Source organism: Ictidomys tridecemlineatus, chromosome 16 (assembly GCF_052094955.1).
Source record: "Ictidomys tridecemlineatus isolate mIctTri1 chromosome 16, mIctTri1.hap1, whole genome shotgun sequence".
NCBI classification, from domain to species: domain Eukaryota; kingdom Metazoa; phylum Chordata; class Mammalia; order Rodentia; family Sciuridae; genus Ictidomys; species Ictidomys tridecemlineatus.
The window spans coordinates 38,101,336-38,126,774 of NC_135492.1; the positions used below are offsets into that span (position 1 = coordinate 38,101,336).

A 25,439-nucleotide genomic window follows, 5' to 3' on the forward strand; every position below is an offset into this window, starting at 1 on the left:
CTGGGGGGGGGGGTACCAAGAAGAAGGTCTGGGCTTAAGAAAAGCCATGGGGCCGGGCACAGGGGCGCACACCTGTCATCCCCGCAGCTCGGGAGGCTGAGGCAGGAGGATCGAAAGTTGGAGGCCAGCCTCAGCCACTTAGCAAAATAAAAAAAAATATAAAAGGGGCTGGGGATGGGGTTCGGGGATGAAGCGCCCCTGGGTTCAATCCCTGATATTTAAAAAAAAAAAATGAAAAGCTACTGGAGTCAGACACACCTGCCTTGGCCCAGCTCAGTGTAGCCGTGGACCATGGACTCCGTCTCTCAGCCTCCATTCCTCTGCCTCCACGTCCACCCAGTCGCAGCCCTACCTACGGCTAATAGCAGAGGCTGCCCTTCCCTGCCCACGCCGCTAAGCCCGGAGCACGCCTGGCCGTCTCAGTCCTCCCAACACCCCTGGGCAGCCAGAGCTGTCCCTGTCCCCTCCGTCACAGGAGAAATCGAAGCCCGTTGCTAAGCAACGCGTCCACTTTGGCCCAGCTGTGCAGCTGCCCAAGGGTGACGTCTGCACCCAGGCTGCCAGTCTCAGTTCTTAAAACACGGTGTCCCCAAGACGTGGCGCTGGAGCCTCCTGCCCAAAGCATCCCATGCTGGGGGCCTCGCTCAGTGGCAGAGCCTTTGGTGGGGGAGCGTGAGGTCCCGGGTGCTGTGCCTAGTCACACGCGCACACACACACGCAAATGCCAAGGGTCTAGTCCTGTGCCTGGTCCAAAGTCTGGAGGAAATGCAAACAGAATCAGCACCGGAGGAGGGTCAGGGGGCTGCACCGGGCAGCATCCCAGCAACTCGGGAGGCTGAGGCAGGAGGATGGCAAGTTGGAGGCCGGCCTCCGCAATTTAGCGAGGCTCTATCTCCTATTTTTTAAAAAAGAAACATGAAAAGGACTGGGGATGTGGCTCCGTGGTCCAGAGAGGTCCCCTGGGTTCAATTCCTAGTGTATAGCGAGCATCTCATAAGTCCCCCACGTGTCCCCTGCTCCCAAGAGTGGCCTCTCCCCTTGTGCCCCAGCACCCTGGATGGGGCTGGATTTGCACTTTCTGCAAATGGGATTCTGGCAGGGTCTTTGCATCTGGTGTGTGTGAGTGGGGGGGGTGTCTTGTGCTGCAGAGGGGCCTCCCTGCCGCCCTTGGGCATGGACTGTCCTGCTGGTGGCCGGTGATCCCTGCCGGGCCCGGGGCGGTGTGTTGACTCATTGTTCTGTTGTTGAACTTGGGAGTTATTTCCAGACTTGGCACCAGGACAGACGGGCTCTTGCACATTCTTGAACGCTGCGAGCTGCCGGTGGTTAGAAGTCCACATTTCCGTGGGGTAAACAGCTGGGGGCCGGAATTGCTGGGTCACGGTGTGCGTTGGGCCCTGGTGGAGGCTGCCAGGCCTCCCCAACGTGCCCCGACCAGGACATGCACCCAGCCCCAGGTTGCAGAGGAGCGTTGACTGACTGTTGGCAACTCTGGCCCAAGTGGGTGTTATCTGACTCTCTGCCGACGCCGCCGTGACCGGGATGGGTGTGCCCGGGGCTTGGAGGAATGAGCTTCCTATTATCTCATTTAATCCTCGCGAGTGCATTTCACAGATGAGGAAACGGAGGGGGGGGGGGAGGGGGGAAGGAAAGAGCTCTCCCAAGGCACAGGGGACGGTGTCACTTAGCAAGAAAGTGTCCAAGGCAGAGCTTCAGCCAGGCGCGGAGGCCCACGCCCGTTCATTCCAGCGGCTCAGGAGGCTGAGGCAGGAGGATCGCAAGGTGGAGGCCAGCCTCAGCCACTGAGCCACTCAGCGAGACCCTGTCTCTCAATAAGATACAAAATAGGGCTGGGGACGGGGCTCCGGGGTCGAGTGCCCTTGGTACCCCAAAAATAAAAGTGCCAGGCTCTATGAAAGTGTCCCCAGATGGACACTCGTCCTCGCCGTGTGACCTTGAGCAGAACTTTCTGTGTCACCAACAAGGAAACAGGATTTCTCAACCAATGTCACCTGGGACTTTTTTCTTTTTTTTCGTGGCTTCGTCTGGGCCACTGTTGGGGGGGGGGTGGATCCCCAGACGCTGTGCATGCTGGGAATTTCCCATAATCCACCAGTCTCTCTCTCTGCAGCATAAGTATAGCCCACACCACCATTGGGATGGACTTATGCTGCGAAATAATTTTTTATTTTTTTCTGAAATTCCCCGGGTCCCCAGGGTGCGCGGCCTTAGGTCATCAGCCCCGAGTGGGGTAAAGGGCCACGGGTTGTCACAAGACATTGTCCTCAGCAGACAAGCAGGGCCTCCTGGGGCCTCTTGTGGGGTGTGGGTGGGTTTTATTTCTTTCTTTATTTTGTTTTTTTTTTTTCTGATCTCGTGGTTTGGAACTTCACCCCTGAGGTTTGGTAAGAGCTGGCACCGACCGGGAGGCCCCGGGCGGGCACTGGAAGAGACATGATGTCAGATGGGCCTTTGTTATCAGATGGGCAAGATCCAGGGTGGCTGTCCCAGACGCTGGGGCAGGCTCAAGGTGGTGGTGGGATTGGTAGAGCCCAGAGCCAGGTTCTGGGCCACCAGCTCCTGATCCCCAACCCCAAGCTCTCCCTGTCCCCGGCTGGTCCACGCTGGTCATCCCAGCAACTCAGGAGGCTGAGGCAGGAGGATCGCAAGTTTGGAGGCCGGCCTCAGCAATGCATGTGGCCAGGCCCTCAGCAACTCAGCGAGACCCCGTCTCTGTAGATGATATTTTTTAAAACATGGTTGGGGACGTGGCTTAGGGGTAAAGTACCCCAGGATTCAATCCTGGGTTCAAAAACCAGAAAAGATAAAAAGGAAATTGTCACTGGGTTTTTCTGAAGAGGCCAGGGTTCTGCAGAAGAGTCATTTGCAAGGGGGTGACATGGTCCCAGCCCCTGGCAGGGGGTACAGGGGTTCTGAAAGGGGTGCCCAGGTGAGGCACAGCCAGGGAGAAAGGAGGGGACAGCTTTAGCGGCCACCACCCCGTCCGTCCCCACACCCAGTGCCAGGTCCCCCACGGCTTAATCCCCTTCTCTGGCAAGGGCTGCCACCGAGGTGCTTAAATGTCACGTGGGAGCTCAGTCCCCGACCTCCCGCGGGATTAGCGGGCCCTCCTGGGCTTCTTGTGACCCCGGGAAGGGAGGGAGGGGGACCCGCCCGCCAAACCGTGGGCGATTGGAATCCCGTGGAGTCCTGCCACCTGACCCAGGATGAGGGGGGAGCAGAGAGGGGACGAGAACCTGCAGGTCTCTTTACGGCCTTGGAGAAAGGACTTGGAGCCCCGGACCCGTGGCACGCACACACCTGCTATTCCCGAGACGGGGGGGAGGCTGAGGCAGGAGGATCCCAGGTTGGAGGCCAGCCTCCGCCATTTAGCAAGGCCCTGAGCAACTCAGGGAGACCTTTTGTCAAAAGAAAAAAAAAATAAAAAGGGCTGGGGACAGGGGCTCAGGGGGTTAACCGCCCCTGGGTTCCATCCCTGGGACCCTGCCCCCCCCCAAAAAAGGGCAGATTTTACTATTACAAGGTTTAACCCGCAGCAGGCCAATGGCAGATGGTGGAGGGTTCTGCATCCTGCACCCCAATGTTGAGTCCTGCCCCACATCTCCTGGGCTGGTCAAGAAAGATATCTCTGAGGACAGGAGTCGAGATCTAGGGGAAGAGCATTCTGGGGCAGAGGAAAGAGGTCGTGCAAAGGTCCTGAGGCAGAGATCTAGGGGAAGAGCATTCTGGGGCAGAGGAAAGAGGTCGTGCAAAGGTCCTGAGGCAGGAATTCACTGGGTGTGTCTAGCTGGAGGCCGACCTCTAAACCCTGCAGGATGACCCAACTGCTCGCCTGCCCCTAGGGGGTAGGGGACTCTGTTCTGACCAGAAGATAGATCCTTGGGCTGGTGTCAGGTGGCCCCCCAGCAGCTCCAGAGCAGGCGCTTCAAGCCCGGAGCAGAAGCGGGATGTTCTGGGACCCACAGGGTGGAGGCCAAGGGGAAGGACCAGCTTGTACCCTTTGGTGCTGGGAGACTGGGCTCCCCGTGTTCCTAGGTGACAGATCAGGTGTCCGCAGGATTTGGAAGCAAAGGTCAGTCCCCGTGGGACAAGCGAGAGCCTCTCCAGGAACAGTCATGTGACCCTGAGCCACCACCACTCCTCCCCCTCCCCCGGAGCTGCTCCCTCCCTCCCTCCCTCCCTCCCTCCCTCCCTCCCTCCCTGGTTCATTCATTCAAAACTCCTCCAAGGCAGGTCCGGCGTCTGACCTACTGCAGGCCACAGGACATCAGAGGCCGTGACCAAAAAAACCCAAAACCAAACAAGATCCCTCCCAGGGGACTTGACCTGGCACCATTTATAATCCCAAGGACCCAGGAGGCCGGGGCAGGAGGATTGCAAGGTGGAGGCCGGCCTCCGCAAATCATGGCCTTTGAGAAAGCACCTGGAGCCCCGACCGTGGAATTCCCGGCGCCTGGTCCCCCCGGGCGAAACCCTGAGGCAGGGCCCCTGGTGGCTTTGGGTGGCAGGGGACAAGGCCCATTGGAGGGCAGGACCTGCTCGGGGTGCAGCATTTCGGGGGAGGGGGGTGGACAGGGTCAGGTTGGAACTTGATCCTGGTCCCTGGGAGCCACTAAGGGAGTCATAGTCCCCGGCCCCTGGAATTCAGGGCCACCTTGGGGCTGGCTCCTGGGCCCTGGGCCCCATGTCCCCTGGGGCGTCTCCCACCTGGGCGTCACCATGCCCTGCTGGCTGTCCCCGGAGCCCCGAGGTGGCTTTTTCCTTCCTTCTGCCCCGGCTGGTCCCCAGAAATCCCCTCTGCTCCTCCCAGCGTCGGTTTCCCCCACCCCGCTGTGGGGACGTGACCTTGGGCACACTTGGCCTGGGGATAAGAAGGGACACCTGCTCAGGGATCCACTCACCCCGCCAAGCGCAGGCGGGTCTGGGAACCTCCCTTCACTTGGATCCGCCCAACCCCGGAGCCCGTCCCCAGCCCTCTTCTGATACCTTATTTAGAGACCGGGTCTCGCCCAGTGGCTGAGGCCGGCCTCCAACTCGAGATCCTCCTGCCTCAGCCTCCCCAGCCGCTGGGATGAGAGGCGCGTGCCACCGTGCCCGGTGGGTGGAGGGGGTGATTTATGACCGACCCCCCACTCCCCACTCGACGCCGAGGACTTGGCGAGGGGGTCAGGCAATACCCGGGATTAGGGATCAGATCAGCGCTGGATTTCGGGCTCCGGCTGGGACCAGGGCTCAGTTTGGATCCGGGATCAGGGGCCCACTCAGGGGATCCAGTGAGGAACCGCTGACAACCTGGATCAGGGTTGGATCTGGGATCCGGCCTGGGATCCCCGGCTGGGCTCACGCAGGGACCAGAATCAGGTCTGAGTACCAAGGATTGGGGATGAGTCCATCCGTCCCAGGAAGCGGGATGACAGAGGAGCGGATGGATGGTCGGGGTCGAGGCTCTGAGACCAGGATCAGGAGTAAGTCGGTCGCCAGAGCAAGAGCCAGGGCTCCCCACCGTCTGGGATCGGGATCGGGGCTCAGCCTGTCACCCCACCTTCAACCCTTTGGATGAGGATCAGGGCTCAGCCAAGGAAAAGAGGATCAGGGATCAGTCTGTGAGCAGTACTTGGACTTAGTCAGGCCTTAGGCTCGGAGGAGGAAGACTCAGGGTCAGTCCAGGGTCACGGGAGGTTTACATCCAGGTTAGGAGGACAGGAAGGAGAACCAGGATCCAGGCTCAGCCAACCTCCACGGGGAAACTTCTCCACGGTCCCTTTAGGACACAAAAGAACCACTTCACACCCTCCCCAAACCCAGACCCCCGGAGGCAGCCGAGTTCCCCTTCCCTTTCTCACCAAACCCACCTTGTTTGAATGCATGTCCCCCCACCCGGGTGCGGCCCACCCAGCCTCCGGCCCCCCCAGCCTCCGGCCCCAGCCTCCTCCCTGCCGGCCAGGGGAGCCTCCGGATTCCAAGGTTATTAAGGGAGGAATCTGTGGGAAGAAAACAGTAAACAAAACTCAGCCGCCGGCCCCTCCTGCGGCCTGTGGGCTGGCGGGCGGGAGGGGAGAGGGACGTGTTGACAGGAGCCTTAATGAGACCCAGAGGGACGCTCCTGGCACAGCCCACCTGGAAGGAGGCCCAAGAGGGTGATTCAATCAACGGCGGTGTGTGTCCCAACAGGCAGGCCGCGGGGACGGGGCCAGGGCCCATTCACCCCGGGCCCCGGGAGTCTGTCAGGAGCACCCAGAAAAATCCGTTTTGGAACTGACAGAACCCCACGGTGCGGGCCCCTGCGGGGTTAGGCCTCTGGATGGCTCTTGGCCTCCAAAATCCACACATCTCCTTAAGTGGCACCTGCTGCCCAGGGTCACCTCGGAGGGCCCCTGGAGGGCACAGGGCAAGAACTTGGTTTCTTTTTTTCTCTTTTGGGGGGTACCCAAAAAAGAGACAGGGTCTCCCTGAGCGGCTTAGGGCTTCGATAAGTGGCTGAGGCTGGCCTCCAACTTGCGATCCTCCTGCCTCAGCCTCCTGAGCACCGGGGATGACCAGGTGATGGGCTCCACCCATCGTCCCAGCAGGAAGCCAATTGAGCACGCCCAGGGGGGTATGTAGGAGTGTCCCTAAATTCAATCCCTGGTGTCCCCTGAGCTAGAGGCAACAGACCTAGTAGCACAGAGAGGACAAGCAACTTATTGGGCGTCACACAGCATGGTCCAGGTGGGCCTCCTGGACACGTAGCCTCCAGGGATGTGACCGGGGCTCCACTCTCAGGGTGAGGTCCCCTCGTCTGGGGTCACAAGGTTCTCGGCGTCACCCCTAATCAGGAAGGAGCGTGTTTATTTTCGGTTGAATATTTTCCCAACCACAGACGAGACAGGACGGGACTGGACATTCCAGAATCCTGGCAGCCTGGGGAGACCACACGAGGGGGCCCTGCCCGGTCCCCTCGCCTCCTCCTGGTGGCCTGGCGCCCACCCCACCGCCCCCCACCCCACCCCACCCTCCGAGGGGTCCTGGGAGTCTCCCCAGACACGGCGAGGACAAGCATCTCAGGCAGGGGAACAGCATGTTGTGTGGCTCAGAGGCGTGACCACAGTGTGGCCTCTTTTGGAGAAAAAGGGGTGGGTGACCAGACAGAAGGACAGGGACGGCCAGTTTTGGCCAAAGACCCAGAGAACCGAGGCAGAGAGAGTGGAGCCGGGAAAGATCTAGGATCCGAAATGTGTTCCTGGCCCGCGCCTGTCGTCCCAGCAGTTCAGGAGGCTGAGGCAGGAGGATCGCCAGTAGAGGCCCGGCCTCAACCCTTCAGGGAAGGGCCTCAGCGACTCAGCGAGATCCTGTGTCTAAATAAAATTAATAAATGAAAAGGGGCTGGGGACGGGGCTCAGGGACGGACTGGCCACGGGGCTTATGGATGTGAATATTGGGGTCCCCACTTACAGAGGAGGAGACCGAAATTTGAAAGGAAGAGAAGGGACACCCCACAGGCACAGAGGGTGAGGGACCAGTTTGAAAGTCACAGAGCCAAGGTCAACTCCGAGCTCCGCCTGGCGGGCGGCCTGGGGTGGTGGCCTCGGGATTTCCACTCCCTGACCCTCGGTCTCCTCTTCTATAGACCCGTGGTGGACCCTCCCGAGCTGGCAGCCTGAAGAGCGAGTTGGGCGACACCGTTAACCGTGACAGCGGAGCCACTGAGAAGGTGGTCCATGAAGCCAAGGTTCGAATCTTGGCTCTGCCACTTACCCGCTGTGTGTCTTTAGGGAAGTTACTTCACTGCTCTGTGCCTCGAATCCTGTTTTCTCAGCGCCCATCTCTCGCGGGGCTGTTTCTAACGAGGAAAAGCATCCAGACAGCGACTCCCTGATGTCCTCTCGCCCTGCACCCTGCGGGGGCCATGTCTCTCTCTGCAGAGGCATCCGGGGGGGTTCACTGAGTTTCCAAGCAGAATCTACACCGGGACCTCTTGCCGCTCGCTGTGGGGACCCCACCTTTCTCGGGAGGCTGAGGCAGGAGGAGGGGTCCGTGGAGGCTCCTAGGGACCTATCTGCCCGCTAGGGTCACTGCCTGCTGTGTCTCGAAAGACAACGCTGTGTGACCTGAGGAAAGGATCGCGACCTCTCTGAGCCACTCCTAGCTGCAACCTCTGAGCTGCCGACTCTCAAGGTCACTAGGAAATGGAGGTGCTTTGTAGAGAGGGGGTGACTGCTGGCCTCACGCGCCACGCCCGGCCTCCTGGCCACAGTCCAGGGACTGAGAGAGGCAGGTGTGGGCAGAGTATTGGAGGCTGTTTTGGGAGGCTGGTCCCACCTGGCCTCTGGGAGGCTGCAAACCCAGCCCAGCCAAGGTCACCCCAGTTCCTCCCGGACACAGTCCAGAGTTCAGGGCCAAGAGTCCCTCAGGAAAGGACACAGGAGCCTGTGGCTGCAAGGGACCCCGATGCCCAGATAGGACTGCCCATTGTCACGCGGCCACTCATCTTCCTTGTAACGAGAGGGACAGTCAGGGAAGTCCCCGTCGTCTCTGATGAACCGTGGGGTCTCTAGACACCCGTGACGCAGACGGCCACGATCCCAAGGCGGGGCCTGAGCTTGGGTCCCAGCTCCGTCACGGACTTGCTGTGAGACCTTGGACCAGTCACTTGACCTCTCTGGGCCTCTTTGGTAAACAGGAATAAGTACCTACCTTGAAGGGGTTCTTGTGAGTGGGGTGGGGGGGTGACACCCTGGGAGGATTCAGGAACCCCCCGGATTTGGACCTGCACCTCGATTCCAAGACAGGAGCTCAGGAGCCCACAAACCCCCAAATCATGACCCGGAGTCCCGAGGACACGGTTGCACACTGCAACAGTCTCCTCCGTCTCCCACCAATTGTTACATGTTACATTATTTTTTTCCCAAATGGATCTAAAGATGCCCAAGAAGCCTTCCCGGGCCTGCTCAGCTGAACCTCGTCCACAGGGGTCCGTGTGGCCGGGCACAGTGGCCCCCACGCCTGTCATCCCCGTGGCTCGGGAGGCTGAGGCAGGAGGATCACAAGATGGAGGCCAGCCTCCGCCACTTAGCGAGGCCCTGAGCCACTCAGCGAGACCCTGTCTCTCAATAAAATGTAAAGTAGGGGACAGGGGCTCAGGGGTGCTGAGGTGTCCCTGGGTTCGATCCTCAGTAAATAATAATAACAATAATAATTAATAATAATAATAATTAATAATAATAATTAATAATAATAATAATAATAATGACAATGAAGGGCTGGGGACAGCCCAGAGCACTCGCCTAGCAGCACGAGGACCCGGGTGTCACACTGAAGGAAAGACAACCCCAGGGACCCTGTGGGATCCCAGGGACGTGCAGACACCCTGGGATCCCTGGCAGAGGCCACCGGCCGCACCCTGGGAACCTGCTGTGACCTGCCTGGGTCCCTGGCACGTCCCTGGCAGCGCCGCCGCCGTCTTCATCCGCGTGACGGTAAGCGCTGGGCAGATTTCCCGTCCCCGGCCTGTGCCTTCCCCCAGGTCTCAGGCCCCAGCCCCCTCATGTCACCAGCTCCTGCCCACCCAGTTTTTTTGGGGGGGTGGGGACACCAGGGATTGACCCCAGGGGTGTGCAACCCCCGAGCCCCGTCCCCAGCCCTATTTTGCATTTTATTTAGAGACACAGGGTCTCCCTGAGCGGCTCAGGGCCTCGCTGAGTTTGCGGTAGAGGCTGGCCTCCCGCTCGCGATCCTCCGGCCTCGGCCTCCCCAGCCGCTGGGAAGACAGGCGAGGGCCACCGTGCGCCCGGCTAATCCCAAGATCTTTCTTGGGGAGTTTGGTATATTTTTCCCGTTGTCCCTGGACCCTGAGGTTATTTCTGGGGGGTGCTGAGAAGGGAACCCAGTGCCTCCCAGGTGCCAGGTAAGTGCCCCCCAGCCCTGACCCCAGGACCTTGATACCGCCTGTGCCCTGTCCACCCAGGGGGAGCCCCGTCCAGCCTGGCCTCCTCACCGTGGGGTCTTCTGGGAAAAGACCAACCACCATGAGGGGGTCCTGGGGGGAGACCCATGGGGGGCCCTGGGCTCTGGGGAAGCTGCACCTGAGCGGCCTCCCCCCGGCCGCGGCCTCGGTTCTGAGCCTCTCTGGTGGAGAGTGACGTAAACCAGCTCTTCCTGCAGGGTCATGTCCCAGCCGGTGCCTGGTGCCCGGGCGCCGTGGGGGTGGGCAGGCTCCCCTGGCAGCAGCTGCCACCGGCGGGGGGCAGGGGGGGCCTGCGCCAGGCACAGGGTGGACGGTGGCTGGGGGAGGGGGAGGAGGCAGGAGGAGGAGGAGGCCGGGCCCCGGGGGGCACCCAGGAGGAGGGGGAGGGGGGCTTCCCATGGAGCCTGGCCTGGGGGGGACGTGCTGCCTGTCCAGGGCTGGGGCCCACCCAGGGCCCGCCCAGCACGGCTCCAGGATGCCTGAGGGACCTTCTAGAACCTTCCGTCAGCCTGGGCAGTGCCTCCCCAGATCAGGAGAGGAACCTGGGGCCCAGGGTCACACAGCCACTTCCCTGTCTGGGGCTGACGGAGGCCACACCCGCTGCCCACGGTGGCGACTGTTCCTCTGTCGCCGAGGCTGGCCTCCAACTTGCCATCCTCCTGCCTCAGCCTCCAGAGCTGCTGGGATGGCCGGTGTGGGCCGCCCGGCCCGGCCACACGTTTTGCTTATCTGATTTAATACAAAGGAGCATGGAAAGCGCTTCATTTGGGGACCCACCAGGGGTTTTCTGTCACCACTGAGACGTCCCGGTGATGATTTCAGTCCCCTACGTTTTTTTATTTGCAAACAGGGTTTCACCAAGTCGCCTAAGCGGACCTCCCATTTGCCATCCTCCTGCCCGTCGGTCACTGGCTGATCCTATACCAGCTCCTTTATCTGTCTGAGCCCATTTTTTTTCCCCGTCTGTAATATGGGAACAACAACAAAAAAAGTCCCATCACCTGGGCCGGTGAGAATAAAACAGGGGAGTACTATACAGCCGTGAAAAGGAATGGATCAGACTTACCCATTACCAGCGCAAAAGAACCTCAGGAACATGAGTGGAGGGAGCACAGCAGGTTCCAGAAGGATGCATCCAGTGCAAACCTCAGTGCATGAACAGTGACAGAGCGGTTGCCTGGCACAGACAAGGCCCTGGGTCCAATCCCCAATAATGCAAAAAAAAAAAACAAAAAAAACACAAAAATCAGAAAATACCTAAAGACAAAAAAACACAGGACAACAGGGACCGATCATTCCTAGGTACAGATATAGGTATTCATAGTAAAAGAATTGAAATTGTACCTCCGGCCGGGGGCAGTGGTGCACACCTGTCATCCCAGCAGCTCCGGAGGCTGAGGCAGGAGGATCGCCCGTTGGAGGCCAGCCTCAATAATCCGTTGAGAGAGAGATCCTCAGCCATTTCGCGAGACCCTGTCTCTAAATAAAAAATAAAAAGGGCTGGGGACGGGGCTCAGGGGTTCAGCGCCCCCCTGGGTTCCATCCCCGGGACCAAAAAACAGAAAGAAAATTGAGGCTCGAAGCACGGAGGACCCAGAGCCAGGCCGGTCTCGAGGCCTTGCACAGAGACTCTGGGCCCTCGGGATGGCCCAGGGCCTCCCTCCTCCACGGGCCAGAGACCTCCCAGGCCCAGGGCCTCCTGTCCCTGGGAGGAAGTGGCCTGGTCCTGGGCTCAAGGTCAGCCGTGTGACCGATGAGTGGGTCCTGCGGGTGACACCGGAGGGATTGCCCTGCAGCCAGTGTCTCCGGACTCCCCTCCCTCCTGGAGGGTGGGGGACGGAGAGGCCGGGCGCTGGGGGGTCACAGGGGGTCACCGTGGGTGTGCCTCGGGGCTGGTGGCCTCTGGTTGCACTAAACCTGAGGTTCTCCTCTCAGAAGAAGGCACTTCCCCATTTTCAAAGAATGAGGCCCCAGGTGAAGTCCACGGCCAGATGCACGGGCCAGCCCCAGAGCAAGACCCGGGGGACACTTAGAATCCTCTCGGCAATTCAGGAGGCTGAGGCACGAGGATCGACAAGTGGAGGCCAGACTTGGCAATTGAGGGAGGCCCTAAAAAAAAAAAAATAAGAAGAAGAAGGGCCGGGGAGGAGGCTCAGTGGTTAGGCCCCAGCCCTGTTTTGTATTTTATTTAGAGACAGCGCCTCACGGAGTTGGTCAGGGCCTCGCTAAATTGCTGAGGCTGGCCTCCAACTGGCAATCCTCCTGCCTCAGCCTCCGCCGGGATCACAAGGGGGCACCCCTCATTTTATAGATGGGACAAACTGAGACTCATGGCGGGGGGGGGGCTGATCCTAGGTCTAAGGTCACAGCAAATCTACGGTCACCGGAGCCCACACCTCTGCCCCCGCAGCTGGGAAATACACCGGGACCTTCCCAGCAGGGCTGTGCGTCCTGGGGACAATCCGTCGCCCTTTCTGAGCCCGTTTTCTTGTGGAGGTGCCTGAGATCCTGTAAGGACTGAGGGACGCTGGCCATGGGGGAGCAGTGGGTAGCCGGGGAGGGGACTCCACCCAGACTCCCGATGACCAGTCCCCAGGGCCCAATCAGACCTGCCTTGGATCAGGCCATAAGTGGGAACAGCCTCTCCCCGGCCTCTCCCCGGCCTCTCCCCGCCTCTTGGCTTTGTGGATTGTCTGGGAGCTGAGAATTTTTTGAATTGTTGTGTTTGGGAGGGAAAAAAAATACTAAGAAAGCAGACACCGAGAGGCCTCCGCAAGAATGCCAAGGGATCCGGGCCGCCTGGGGACGTCGGAGCCACCGCGAGGCCAGGGGTCTGGGGCTCAGAGGGGACATGGAGTACCTGGAGAGCTTTATTTACAAAAAAGGGGGTGCGGATGGGAGCCGTGGTCTTGGGCCACACCTGGACCACGGAGCCACGTCCCCAGCCCTTTTTATTTTTATATTTTTTGGTCTGGAGACAGGGTCTGTATAAATGGTGGAGGCTGGCCTCCCACTGGCGATCCTCCTGCCTCAGCCTCCGGAGTGGCTGGGATGACAGGTGTGCACCACGCCCGGTGCCTCCCGGGTGACTGCCGTGGGCAGCCGTGTGTGAGCACTGGACTGCACCAGGAAACCCCTGGAGCGCTGGACACAGGTTCAGAAGCTCAGAACTGTCATCCCAGCAGCTCGGGAGGCTGAGGCAGGAGGATGGCAAGTTGGAGGCCAGCCTCAGCCAAAGCGAGGCCCTAAGCCACTCAGGGAGACCCTGTCTCTCAATAAAATACAGACTAGGGCTGGGGACCTGGCTCCGGGGCTGAGGGCCCCTGAGTTCCATCCCTGGTCCCTAAAAAAAAATATATATGGAAATTCAGCAGAGGGGGATTTATTTTTTCTTTTTTTGGGGGGGGGGCACCAGGGATGGAACCCAGGGGTGCTTCACCCCTGAGCCTGGTCCCCAGCCCCTTTTAATATTTTATTTAGAGACAGGGTCTCCCTGAGTGGCTCAGGGCCTCGCTGAGTGGCGGAGGCTGGCCTCCACCTTGCGATCCTCCTGCCTCGGCCTCCCGAGCCGCTGGGATGGCAGGCGTGCGTGGCCTCTGGGGTAGACAGACCACCTCATCTGAAATTGCCAGACTGTTTCCCAAGGAGGGTGCTGGGGTGGAGGTGGCCTGGTGGTGACCTGGGGTGGCCCTGGAGCCGGTGGGCAGCTGCCCCTTCAGGGAGCACACGGCGGACGTGCTAATGTCCTGCAGCCCGTGGGTCTGCGTCTCCCACTGTCACCTGCCCCGTCTGGCCCTGGGGCCCTGTTTGCTGTTTCCACCGAGAGAGAGAGGAGGAAGTGAGCTTTGGGGACTTGCCACTCGCAGACCACATCCGGCCACGGTTTCCCAAGTTCCTCTGCGCGCCCAGGGCCCAGGCTGGGCCCCCAGAGGGAGCCCTGCGTCCTGGGGGTTCCCGTCTGCAGCTGCGAGTGGGGCTGAGACCCTGGCTGCCCGGGGTCCATGGGCACCGGGCTTTGGAGGGTGGGGGGGACAGCAGAAATCAGAGCCACACCACCAGGGTCCCTGGACCCCTGAGCCCTGTCCCCAGCCCTATTTTGCATTTTATTGAGAGACAGGGTCTCTAATGGCTGAGGCTGGCCTCCACCTTGCGATCCTCCTGCCTCAGCCTCCCGAGCCACTGGGATGACGGGCGTGGGCCAAAGCGCCCAGAATCTCGTTCATGCTGAGAACCTGAGGCGCATTATCTAGCAATCGCCCCCAAAATGGACCCCAATCTCCGCCCCCCCCAAGAACCAGAAGATTTGGATTCTAGTCCTCTTACTCACCCACCGAGTGACCCAAGGCAAATTCCTTCACTTCTCTGCGACTTTCTTACTTCTTCATTAAAATGGGGGTGTGTGTGTGTGTGTCGGGGGTATCAGAATGCTGCTGTATTTAAATGCCCCGAAGCTGGGCATGACATCAGCCATGGTCCCCCTTTCCTAGAATCCCGACCATTCAGGAGGCTGAGGCAGGAGGATCGCAAATTGGAGGCCAGCCTCGACAACTTGGCAAAACCCCTGTCTCCAAATTGAAAAAAAAAAAAAAAGAAAAGAAAGAAAGAAAGAAAAAAAAGGGCTGTGGGGATGTGGCTGCTGCTGGGTAGGGCTCCGGGTTCCGTCCCCAGCTCTGCCAAATGAAAGTAAATAAAAGAAATGCACTGAGCTGTGCGGAGCATATGGTTCCGACATGCTATAAAAAGGGCATGCTCAATCAGATCAATGCAGCCAGGCGTGGTGGCCTGGTGGCGGACACCTGGAGTCTCAGTCACTCGGGAGACGAAGGTACTAAGATGTCGCGTGAGCCCGGGGAACAGATTCAGAACCCCCATCTCAAAAGGGAGCAAGTAGAATACAACACAGCACCTGTTTGTTGAGCATCTACTACGAGCCAGACTTGTGACAAGCTCCTGGATTCAAAGGGAGGGGGGGCAAGGACCAGATCCATCCCGATGGTCCCCAAGTGTGCACCTGGGGGTCCCTAGAGAAGGGTACAGAAGGCACTGGGCGAGGGCCAGGAGGGGACAGTGCGTCGTGGTGTTGGCTAGAGCTGGTATTGCCACCAACCCCAGGGGCTTGCTGAGGATGCCCAGGACAGAGGTGCACAGAAGGAGGCAGAAAACGTGGGGGGATCAGAGAGGGAAAAGACTTTGCCGTAGGTCACACAGCGCCTCCTTGGTCCCCACCGGGGTGTGGATGCGCAAGATGGTCTCTGAGGAGCTGCTCATTCAAATAAGAGCGGTAATAAGGGCGCCGTCTCCGGCTCCATTTAAAAATAGTCGCATTAACTGACACTCGCTTGGCACTTCTTGGGTGCCAGGAGCGGGTTTGGAGCTCTTTAACTGGTTCAGCTTGCCTCTCCTCTCTCCTGGCAGCCCGGGGGGGGGGGGATACTTGCCACCGTTTTTTTGGGTGTCTATTTTAGAGGAGGAAAAGCAAGGCACAGAGACTCTGAGTGATTTGCCCAGAGTCACACAGCCATGGCGAAGCTACGATTGATTCTGGAACGTCACCTCCCTCCACAGCCCCCAGACCCTGGGGATGCAATCTGGGGGAGGGGGCACTTTGCTCTTTGGCCACATCCCCAGCCCTTTTGACTTTTTTTTTTTTTTTTTTTTTTTGGTAAATTTTGACACAGGGTCCTGCTACATTGCTCTGCCTGGACTAGAATTGGGAACCTTCCTGACTCGGTCTCCAAAGTGGGTGGGCTTCCGGACCTGCGCTGCAGTGCTCTGCTATCCCAGTCACCAGGGCTGTCACAACCAGGACCTCAGGCCACCCTGGGGTGGGGGGTGGAAGAGGGGGTTACTGATGGTGCCCAATTTTGCAAAGGCGCAAACCCAACCTGGAGACACCATGGGTCTCCAGGCCAGGCCCCGGGGAACTTTGGAACGTGGCCACTCCATGTGCTCCTCCCCCAATCCAGGTGCACGGGTGACCGGGACAGGGCTTGGGGATCCCGGTTAGGAAAAGGGGACCCGGGTGGGGGGAGGGGAGCGAGGGATGGGGTGGGGGTGGGGGGTCCTGGATCCCTTTTGGCTCTTCATCTGCAAGGGGCCCAAAGGACAGGCTGAACCACCCTTGGCACCCGCCAGTGTCCCCCTGCGCGGTGGGAGGGTGTGTGCGCGCGCGCTCGGCGAGGCGAGCCCGGGCTCTTTGTGTGACCGAGCCCGTGCGCGCGTGCGTGCCTGTGTGTGCGCCTGTGTGTGCGCGTGTGTGTCTGCGCGCGCGGGGCGGGGCTGAGCGCTGAGGCCCCGCCCAGGCCCCGCCCAGGTACCAGGCCGGCTCCACCAGGCCCCGCCCAGGCCCCGCCCAGGCCCCAGGCCGGCCTCACCAGGCCCCGCCCAGGCCCCGCCCAGGCCCGGCCCCCATCCCGGCCGGGCCCCGCCCCGCTCAGGCCCGGCCCCGCCCCGGCCCCGCCCCGGCCCCGCCCCCGGCCCGGCCGAGCTGGTATTTTTCCACCCAGCAGGATGGGCGATGCTGAGCGCTGCCTGTGCAGACAACAGACACGCGAGGTCAGGAAGAAGCCGCTTATAAATTACCGCGTCCTCCGCACCGCGGCCAGCGCCGAGCCCCGGAGCCTGGCCGCCGCCGCCGCCGCCGCCGCCGCCGCGCTCGGGTGGCCCCGTGCCCCGCGATCGGGAACCTCGAGCCCAGAGACGCCCCGAGGGACAGCGCGGCGCACAGCCCGCCGAGGGGACCGGCGACCGAGCCACCCGGGCAGCGCTCCTGACCACGCGAACCCGGGGCGCTGCGCTCGGAGGCCACCGCAGGTACCCGAGGGGACACGGAGCTGGGCGCGCACCGCCGTCCCCTGCGCCCCCGGAGCCCGCGCTCGGGCCACCTCCCCGTGTCCAGGTCCTGGCCTGTCCATGTCCATCCGAGGGAGGGACCCGGGGGGGGTCGCCCGTGCCGCGAGGTGGGGGGGGGACGGTGTTATTGTCCCCACCCCCCAACCCCAGCCCCAAGGTCCCTCGGGCTCGCGGTGCGGCGGCGGCGGCGGCAGGTGGGTGCGCGCCTGGTGGGGGGGGGTCTGTCTGTCCGTCTGTCCGTCCGGCTCCGTCCACGGGGTGGCGGTCCCCGTGACGGTGGTCCCCGTGCATGCCCGAGGGTGGCCGTTTGTGCCTGTCGCCTGCATCGCGTGCACATGGGCGACCCTGTGCCATTCTCTGGGTCTCCCGGGCTGCGCGCGCGCGCGTACCTGCGGGCGGCGGTGTGTGGCCGCGGCTGGCTCCCGGGGACCTGTGCCCTCTCTGTCGCGCGCGGGTCCCCGTGAGCGTGGACCCGGGTGTGACCGTGCCTCCCAGGGAGTCCCTGGCCCCGTGCACGTGTGTGTGTGTGTGTGTGTGTGTCCCTGAGTGTGGTGGCTGGCTCCTGTGATCTGTGTCCCTGGGCTGTGCCTGGGGGAGGGTGTCCCCCACCCCCCTCCCCACCCGGTGCCCAAAGGGGTTCCATGGCCCCGAACGGGTTCTGCAGGGCGGGGACCGCATGGGAAGGAGAGGTGACCGGGAGGCATGGCCTCACCGCGCTGCCTCTGTGTGTGTGTGTGTGTGTGTGCGCGCAGGTGGCCCTGAGTGGCCGGCAGGGACAGCCAGGCGACCGTGGGCAGCGAGGTGGCCCGTGGGGCACATCTCGCCCAGGCTTCCCCTTCCTCCTGCGGGTTCCTCTTTGGCTTTGGAGGCTCACAGGCCCCTCCCACTAGGGAGGCTGCCCAGGGGGGGGGACTCTGGGGGAGGGGACCCCCTCCCTCCCCCCCTGCCCCAGACCTTGTGGAAGGGGAACTGCGGGCCACCGTCCGTCCCTCTTGGACACCCAGAGGGAGGTGTGTGCTGGGCAGGGCCACCGGCTATTTTGGTCACTGCCCATGCTCCTGCCAGCTCCCAGCCTCCCCCAGGACCAGCCTGGCCCCCATTTCCTGCCTGGGGACATAAATCAACTCAGCGGCCACCCAGCAGCTTCCACGGAGGGGGTCTCGGGATTCGGGGGAGGGGGGGGTCTCCCTTTGGACTTGAGCCAATCGGGCCCCCCTGAATCCATGTCACCCAGGAAGGTCTTTGTAAAATGAAAAAAAAAATCATTTAATTAATTAATTTATTTATATTTGGTGGCTTCCAGGCAGGGGACCTGGTCCAGCGTCTCCCAGGCAGAGAGAGCGGGTGAGCGCTTAGCAACCGCCGGTCTCCCTCGACCAGGGACGGGGAAGTCACCCGGAGAGCCACCCACCGTGGGGTGGGCGTGGGGAGGTGGCCACGGTGGGGCACAGGGGGGGCTTGTCACCTGGGCGATGTCCTCGGGAGGTTCCCCAGGCTGACAACCCACAGCCCCGTGGGACTGGCAGAGTGGCCAGAGGCTGTGTCCCCCCCTCCCCATGGTTCCGCCCGCTCTTGACCTTGGGCCTCCTTGGCTGGGCCTCGGTTTCCTCATCTGGAAAGTGGGCGTGGCCTGCGGCCCCCCCTTTGGGCAGGTGGAGCCCGGGATCCCAGAGGCGGGGGACAGCTGGGCTGGGTCTCCACGGTGACCTTGGGTGAGTCCCTCTCTTGAACCCCAGCTGGACGGTCCAGGCAGGCAGGACGCCCACAGGCCAGCCCCGCGGCGTCCTTGAGGGGATTGGGGGACATGAGGGCCCTAAGCCGTGGTAAGCTGCAAAGCCCAGCTGGGCACAGCGCTGCCGATTAGTGGGTGTCACGAGCGCGCTCCAGGGTGGCTGTGGTATGTGGCCAGGGCCACCGCGCCCTCTTGAGCGCTTGTCCTTTGGGGACACCCTGGCACGGCAGGCGGGGTGGCCCAGCTGCTGGCCGGCCGGCCGCCTCTCCCCATTCTCCTCTCCTCATCCTGAGGCATCCAGGGCCACCACGGCTGGGCACAGCCCCCAGGCCCTGGGGGGTCGCTGTGCCCATTTCACAGACGGGGCCAACTGAGACCCGCCGGGAAGACTCTGTCTCTGTGGGTCGGTGGCAGATGGGGAGCTGTGGTCACTGACTTCCTGGCAAGTGGAGGCTGAAGTAGGGCACCCCCCCCCCCCAGTCCTCAGGGCTGGCGGGGGAGTGAACAGGACCCACGGGGACATCACTTAGGCACCCGATTCTTTTCCCTGTCCATCTGTCAGGGGACTTGGGAGCTGTTCCTTCTCCAAGAGTGTTTCCAAAGATCCCGGATGATAACACACTGTGAGCAAGAGCCTCCACCTTGTGATCCTCCTGCCCCAGCCTCCTGAGCTGCTTGGGATGACAGGCGTGCGTCACCGAGCCCGGCCCCCGACTCTCTGGGGGCTGTATCTCACTTTTCCACATTGGCCAACCTGCCCTGGTCAACGGCTTTGGTTGGACTCCATGGCTTCTGGGGAGGAGCTCTGGTTCTGGAAATGCCCGGCAGGACCTTGCCAAGGTGCTGAGGCTGGCCTCCACCTTATGAGCCTCCTCCTTCAGCCTCCCGAGAGGCTGCGATGCCACCGCCTCCATCCAGGGTTAGAATCCGCAGAAGCCAGATGGTCGAGGAACCCGAGGGCTGGCTGGGTGGGCCTGGGCTGTCTTCGGAGGTCAGCAGGGAGACAAACAGGATTTGGGGACAGCAGGACTGAAGCCAGTCCAGCCTGGAGAGCCCTCATGGTGAGAACGAGGCTGCTGGGGTTCCAGGAGTCGCAGGGTGGCCCAGCCATGGGTTAGGGTACAAAGCGTCTTCTGTGCCAGCGAGTCTGGCCTAAGGTATTTCTGGAAACATGGGCCGTCCTGGGAGTCCCAGGGTGACTTATGGACACGGGCTTCTCCTCCCGCCTCACCTGGGCAGTGGCTGCCTTTGGAAACCCGAGCTGAGGCCCGGGGCTCCGCTTGGGGCTTAGGAGCAGGAATTTGCTTTTCTGTTTCTAAAAACAAAACACCTAAAACAAAGGGCCCCCGGGGTGCGGCTAAGGCTGGAGGAGGGGCAGCCGCCCTAACTGTCCCCAGGTCAGAAGAAAGGCCTGGGCCTCTCATCCCAGGAGCTCGGGAGGCTGAGGCAGGAGGATCGCGGGTTCCAAGCCAGCCTCCGCAACAGCGAGGCCCTGAGCCACTCAGCGAGACCCTGTCTCTCAATAAAATGCAAAATAGGGCTGGGGACGGGGCTCGTGAGACAGGGTCTAAGTGGCTTAGAAACTCACTAAGTGGCTGAGGCTGGCCTCCAGCTTGTGATCCTCCTACCTCAGCCTCCCCCGGTGAGAAGATTCCCTTTTTAATTACAAAAGTAACACAAATCAGAAACAATTTAAAGAATAATAATAATAATAATAACTGTATCAAGTACAGAGGGACCCTTCAGGGGCAAGTTTCATTTTCTTTTGAACAGAGAAGGCCCCAGACCTGTCCCCTGGTCCTACCAATGCGTCCCGGACGCCGGGAACCGCTGGCCTCCTCGGAATTGAGCCCCGGGGGGTGCTCTACCACGGAGCTACACCCCCAGCCCTATTTATTTACTTTTTATTTAGAAACAAGGTCTTGCTAAGTGGCTCAGGGCCTCGCTAAGTGGTTGAGGCTGGCCTCCAACTTGTGATCCTCCTGCCTCAGCCTCTGAGCCGCTGGGATGACAGGCGTGCAAAAGAAAATGGTCCCTGTGCTCAGCCTCACGGGAGGAGGAGTGCATACCAAGAGGTCTATCGGGAGGAGGTTAATGAACAATCCAGGTGATGACGCCAAGGGCGGGCAAACAGGACCTGGGGACAGGTGTGACCAAGAGGGGTCCCTTCGACGGTGGAGCGTGGGCACCGCGAGTGAGGTCCTGCAGTCACCCTGCCCACCCACTTTACAGAGGAGGAGGCTGAGGTCTGAGGAACACATTTATCAGCAGGGGAAGATAGAGCCCTCCAAAGAAGCATTGTTCCCAGGGGGATTTAGGTGAGAGTCCCCTCCGCAAGGGGCACAGGGGACGGTGTCCTGAATCCAAGAATCCAAGATGGGGGCCGGGCCTGGCCTATAATCCCAGCAGCTTGGGAGGCCGAGGCAGGAGGATCGTAAGGTGGAGGCCAGCCTCAGCCATTTAGAGAGGCCTTAAGCAACTGAAGCCAGACCCTGTCTCAAAATCAAAAATATAAAGAAGGACGGGGACGTGGCTCCTGGGACAGGCCCCCGAGGAGGGGCCCTCTGCCAGTCCCGTTGCCATGGTGACTCGTCACAGACGGTAAAAGTGCCAAGTGAGTCACTGCCACCGTCCTCTTTCCGCTGGAAAGTCCTCCACCCGAGGCTGCCAGTGGCTGGGGGGGTGGGGAGTGCGGTGGCCGGGTCTGGGCCGAGTCATGCTCCTTGGGTGCTGCCGGAAGCGGGAGGTCCCCTGGGCCCCGCCCACCCTCTGGCTGCGGGCTGATGGGCACCTTCATTTCGTTGTGCAGGCCCATGTCACCAAAGCCCTCTTGGGCAGCCACCGTGTCCCCTCGCTGTGGCCTCCGGGAGCCAACTTCTCAGAAGACCACACTCCTGCTCAAGAGCCTTCCGTGGCTCCCTAGTGCTTTGTGGAATAGAGCTCGGGAGGCTGAGGCAGGAGGATTGCAAGGTGGAGGCCGGCTTCAACAGCTTAATCCACCGGATGCAGGGCAACACTGAGGACAGGGGACAGGAGCCACAGTGTCCAGCAGAGGGATCCGGCCCGTAGTAGGTGCTCGGCACAGACATTGAGGATATCAGCCTCCCTGACTCCCAAAAGGAGGCCCATGGTTTGGACTTCTTTATTTGGGGGGGAAGTGCCAGGGGTTGAACCCAGGGACACCGACCCACGTTGTCCCCGTCCCCAGCCCCTTTTTATTTTATTTTATTTTATTTTTTTTATTTGGAGATGGAGTCTCGCTCAGCTGCTTAGGGCCTCACTCAATAGTTGAGGCTAGCCTCCCAAGGTGCGATCCTCTTGCCTCAGCCTCCCCAGGCGCCGAGTTTACAGCGTGTGCCACCCGCCGTGCCTGGCACCAGCGGGTCCTTCTATGTCGTGGTGCCAGGCCCCGGTGAGGTGGCTGTTGAACAAAACAGACCAACGCCCTACTGGAGCTGGGTTAATGAGTAACCGCGAGAGCCCTTTGGACAATCCAAAGAGCCATTATTGGGCGCCAGGACTCCAGGGTCTGAATGCCTCCCGGGTCTCCGACTTGCTGTGTGACCTTGTGGACTCCCTTGCCCTCTCTGGTCCTCACCGGCCGAGATCACACAGATGGGGTTGGAAGGCTCCCGAGCGCTCGGGCGCAGAGACCCCTCTGTGGGAGCGCAGGTCGCCGCGTCCCCCTGGGTCCTCTTGGGGGGTAGCCTTGTCCCACGGGGTTTTCCAGGGGTCCTAAGGCCACTTTGGGTGCGGATTTTTCTGAGCCGAGGTGTAGCCTCCAGGTTTTAGGAAAATAGAGGAATTTATGTGGGTTTTTTTTTTCTGCCACGATTAGTAGAAGATTCGAGAGGAGAACGAACCTTAAAAAGGAAAAAAAGAGACAAAAATGAGCCCCCAGCTCCTTCCCACAGGGACCCGGGATCTATTTCTGTCCCGAGGCGTCTCTTGTGCCTCCCACAGAAGTGCTCCGGAGCCACCACCCTGTACCCCTGGTCCCCCCTGGTTATATAAACGGATTATTATTATATTATTATATAAAGTTATTATTATTATTATCATCTTTAACCCAGGAGCTGAGCCATTTTTAAATGTTTTATTTATTTTAATTTTTAATTTGGAGACAGGGTTTTGCTCAGTGGTTGAGGCTGGCCTCCCAATTGGCGATCCTCCTGCCTCAGCCTCCCGAGCCGCTGGGATGGCAGGCCTGCGCCACCGCGCACCCCCCGCCCGACTGTGGGTTTCGCTTTGCAAAATGACTTCAGGCCACAGTGGGAGGTGTTGCGTGGACCCCCTCCTGTCCCCACCCTGCCTCGTGCAAGCACACCGTGGGTGGTGCTGAGTGGCACAGTACCCCTTTGGTGCTGTCCCCTGTCCTGAAGCGCCCCGGGCTGGGCATGGGACACCCATCCTATTCAGGCAGGTGGGAGACGGACGTCCTGCTTCCAGGGAGTCCAAGGTCATGACTCTGGGCAGCAGACAAGGGAGAGAGAGGCATGTCTGTGCTGTGCAACTTCAACCCTGCAGCCTAGAGTCTCTGGTCGGGCTGCTCGGTGCTTGTGGATTTGCTTTGGGTGCGAGGGGTGCACAGGAGGCAGGTCGAGGCCCCACGGTGGCCTCCTGCCGAACGTCCCCCAGCTCTGGGGCAGCCCGGGGACTGGCCTCTGCCTTAGGTCCTAGCAGCTCGGGACAATTTCTGTCTTTGAACATCAAAGATTGAGCCTTGTGCAGAGAGGAACAAAGACTGTTCTGGAAAGACCCAAATCTGTCACCAGGAAGGCCACTTTCCCCTTATTTATTACCTGGACGGTGACTGAGTTCCCCACCAGGATGGATGGCCCCTCGCGGGGCAGAGACGGGGGACCCGCGTCCCTTGTCACCTCCGCTGGGGACTCACCAGTAGTTTATTTGACGATCGTTAATTTTTTTGTCACCAGGGGTTGAACCCAGGGGGCTCTGCGCCACTCGGCCGCGCCCCCAGAACCCCCTTTTTTAATTTAAGAGACAGGGTCTCCCGGAGTTGCTTGGGGTCTCACTAAGTGGCTGAGGCCGGCCTCCAACTTGCGATCCTCCTGCCTCAGCCTCCCTAGTCGCTGGGATGACAGGGGGGCACCCCCTTGTGCGGCCTGTTATTCTATTTCCTTCCCCCTTCAGCGTCGTCCCCCAAAACAGTGGCAGGGACACAGCCGGTGGCGGTGGGGGGGGCTGGTTGGAAATGCAGGATCTCGGGGCCTGACCTGCTCCTTAGGGTTGGGATTTGGGGGTTGAGGCTGGAAGATCTCTGGAGCCCAGGAGGCCGAGCCTCCACCGCAAAATGGAAAATAAATCAATGCACCGACGCACCCAGCTAGACCGCCTAGGCCCCCAGCTGAGGGCAGGTTGCTGGCCCAAGGTCACCAGGCTGCAGCTGGCACAGCCCTGTCCCCTGGGCTCGCGCCACCTTGGAAAGGATGCGGGTGGGAAGCCTCTGACCGGCCCATGTGTCCCCGATCCAAGATCCGCGGGAGGCTTTTCCCAGCCGCCAAGTGGGATGTCAATCAGGGGCCAACCCGGAGCCGGCCAGGCCTTGCAGACAGCCAGTGTCCCCAGGCAGCCTGTCGGGCCGAGGCCCCGCAGCGGGATTGGATGTCAGCCCAGGGGCCTGGGGTGGGTGAGGAGCTATTTGGAGGCTGTTCCCAGTTCTTGGAAGATCAGCAGGAAAATTTGTGGAGTCCAAGGATGGAACCCAGGGGCACTTAACCCCTGAGCCCCGTCCGTCCCCAGCCCTTTTTGGATTTTATTTAGGGACAGGGTCTCGCGGAGTGGCTCAGGGCCTGGCTCAATTTCTGAGGCTGGCCTCCACCTGGCGATCCTCCTGCCTCAGCCTCCCCAGCTGCTGGGAGGACAGGCGCGCCCCCCGCCCCCGCCCCCCTGCGCACACACCTGTTGAGCCACACCTGTGGGCTTCCTGGTCCCCGTCCCTTGGGGGTTTGGTGTCCCTGGGCGCTCACGGGCTCTCTTTCTCTTCTCTGCCGTAGGTTCGAGACCAGAACCAGAGTCCCTTCTGAGGAGGCTCCGAAATGTAAGTAGCTCTTGACACCCCCCCCTCCGTGGGGCCGCTGCCTCCCCTGGGGCAGGAATGACCCCCATCTGGGGGGGACCTCAGGGCCTCCCCCAGCCTCAAGGAGAAAACAGACTCCTGACAACCCGGGACTTGGTTCACGTCACCTGGAGGTGGCCCGTCTCCTGTGTGCCTGCGCTGGCCTCTCTCTCTCGGGGACAGCCTTGCCTGCGTCTGTTGGGGGGGGGGGACAGAGCTTTGCCGAGAGTTGATCCTGGAAGTGGGGGCCACCCGCCGGGCCGCAGTGGCCCACGGCTGGAACCCCAGAGAGTTGGAGGCTGAGGCAGGAGGATCACAAGTTGGAGGCCAGCCTCAGCCACTTAGCAAAATAAAATAGAAAAAAAAGGGCTGGGGACGGGGCTCAGGGGTTAAGCGCCTCGCCTTCAATCCCCAGTACCCACCCCCCCCCAAAAAAGGGGGAACCAGTCAGTCCAAGGCACACGGTGAGCTGGGGCACTCGGCCTCTGGTCCCAGTTCTGTCTGGTCAGGGGTTTGGGGTGGAGATTAGAGATGGTGGGTCACATGCATAAGGTCCTGGGTTTGAATCTTTGTGCTGCAAATAATAATAATAATAATAATAAAATAATAATAATAATTATGACATTGAACCACAGAGACAGGGTCTCACTCAATTGCTGAGTCTGGCCTCCACCCTTTGATCCTCCTGCCTCAGCCTCTAGTGGCTGGGATTACAGCCACGGGCCCCTGTTCCCCATTAAACTTCTTAAAAACTTAAACTTTTTTTTTTTTTTTTTGGGAACGGAACCCAGAAGTATTGTACCCCAGAGCCC

The 25,439-nt window shown here is 60.7% G+C and overlaps 2 protein-coding genes and 2 long non-coding RNA genes across 6 annotated transcripts in view; 2 read left to right on the forward strand and 2 right to left on the reverse strand.

Annotated features, from left to right (window-relative positions):
• Positions 1 to 2,160: 2,160 nt before the first annotated feature.
• On the reverse strand, positions 2,161 to 6,981 carry LOC144371160 (uncharacterized). 2 transcript variants are annotated; one of them, XR_013431294.1, is made up of 5 exons: positions 6,139 to 6,981; positions 4,729 to 6,002; positions 3,542 to 4,052; positions 3,322 to 3,419; positions 2,161 to 2,733 (listed from the first exon to the last, which is right to left on the reverse strand). It is a non-coding gene; the product is annotated as an uncharacterized LOC144371160 (long non-coding RNA). The 2 variants fall into 2 exon arrangements; XR_013431293.1 differs by having other exon boundaries at positions 4,729 to 6,981.
• Positions 6,982 to 7,061: 80 nt separating this feature from the next.
• LOC120891632 (uncharacterized) lies at positions 7,062 to 17,663 on the reverse strand. Of its 2 annotated transcripts, XR_013431296.1 has the most exons (7): positions 17,206 to 17,663; positions 11,882 to 12,073; positions 11,309 to 11,443; positions 11,031 to 11,158; positions 8,001 to 10,693; positions 7,756 to 7,916; positions 7,062 to 7,355 (listed from the first exon to the last, which is right to left on the reverse strand). It is a non-coding gene; the product is annotated as an uncharacterized LOC120891632 (long non-coding RNA). The 2 variants fall into 2 exon arrangements; XR_013431295.1 differs by lacking the exon at positions 11,882 to 12,073.
• On the forward strand, positions 16,447 to 24,608 carry LOC144371161 (uncharacterized). The gene is made up of 2 exons (XM_078033405.1): positions 16,447 to 16,777; positions 24,566 to 24,608. The coding sequence occupies exons 1-2, from the start codon at positions 16,475 to 16,477 to the stop codon at positions 24,593 to 24,595; spliced, it is 333 nt and encodes a 110-aa protein (XP_077889531.1). The 5' UTR covers positions 16,447 to 16,474; the 3' UTR covers positions 24,596 to 24,608.
• The window catches only part of LOC101969042 (sodium- and chloride-dependent taurine transporter), a 41,318-nt gene continuing 40,472 nt past the window's right edge, over positions 24,594 to 25,439 (forward strand). Inside the window, exon 1 of the mRNA XM_078033402.1 lies at positions 24,594 to 24,609. The gene's annotated coding sequence lies outside the window, so the exon portion shown is untranslated. The remainder of the gene's footprint in view (positions 24,610 to 25,439) is intronic.

What these genes read in the sequence shown, in the direction of transcription:
- LOC144371161 (XM_078033405.1), top strand. Translation starts at nt 16,475, where the DNA reads ATGGGCGATGCTGAGCGCTGCCTGTGCAGACAACAGACACGCGAGGTC. An exon ending in GCGCTCGGAGGCCACCGCAG is followed by an intron (nt 16,778 to 24,565) that starts GTACCCGAGGGG and finishes TCTCTGCCGTAG; the next exon opens with GTTCGAGACCAGAACCAGAG.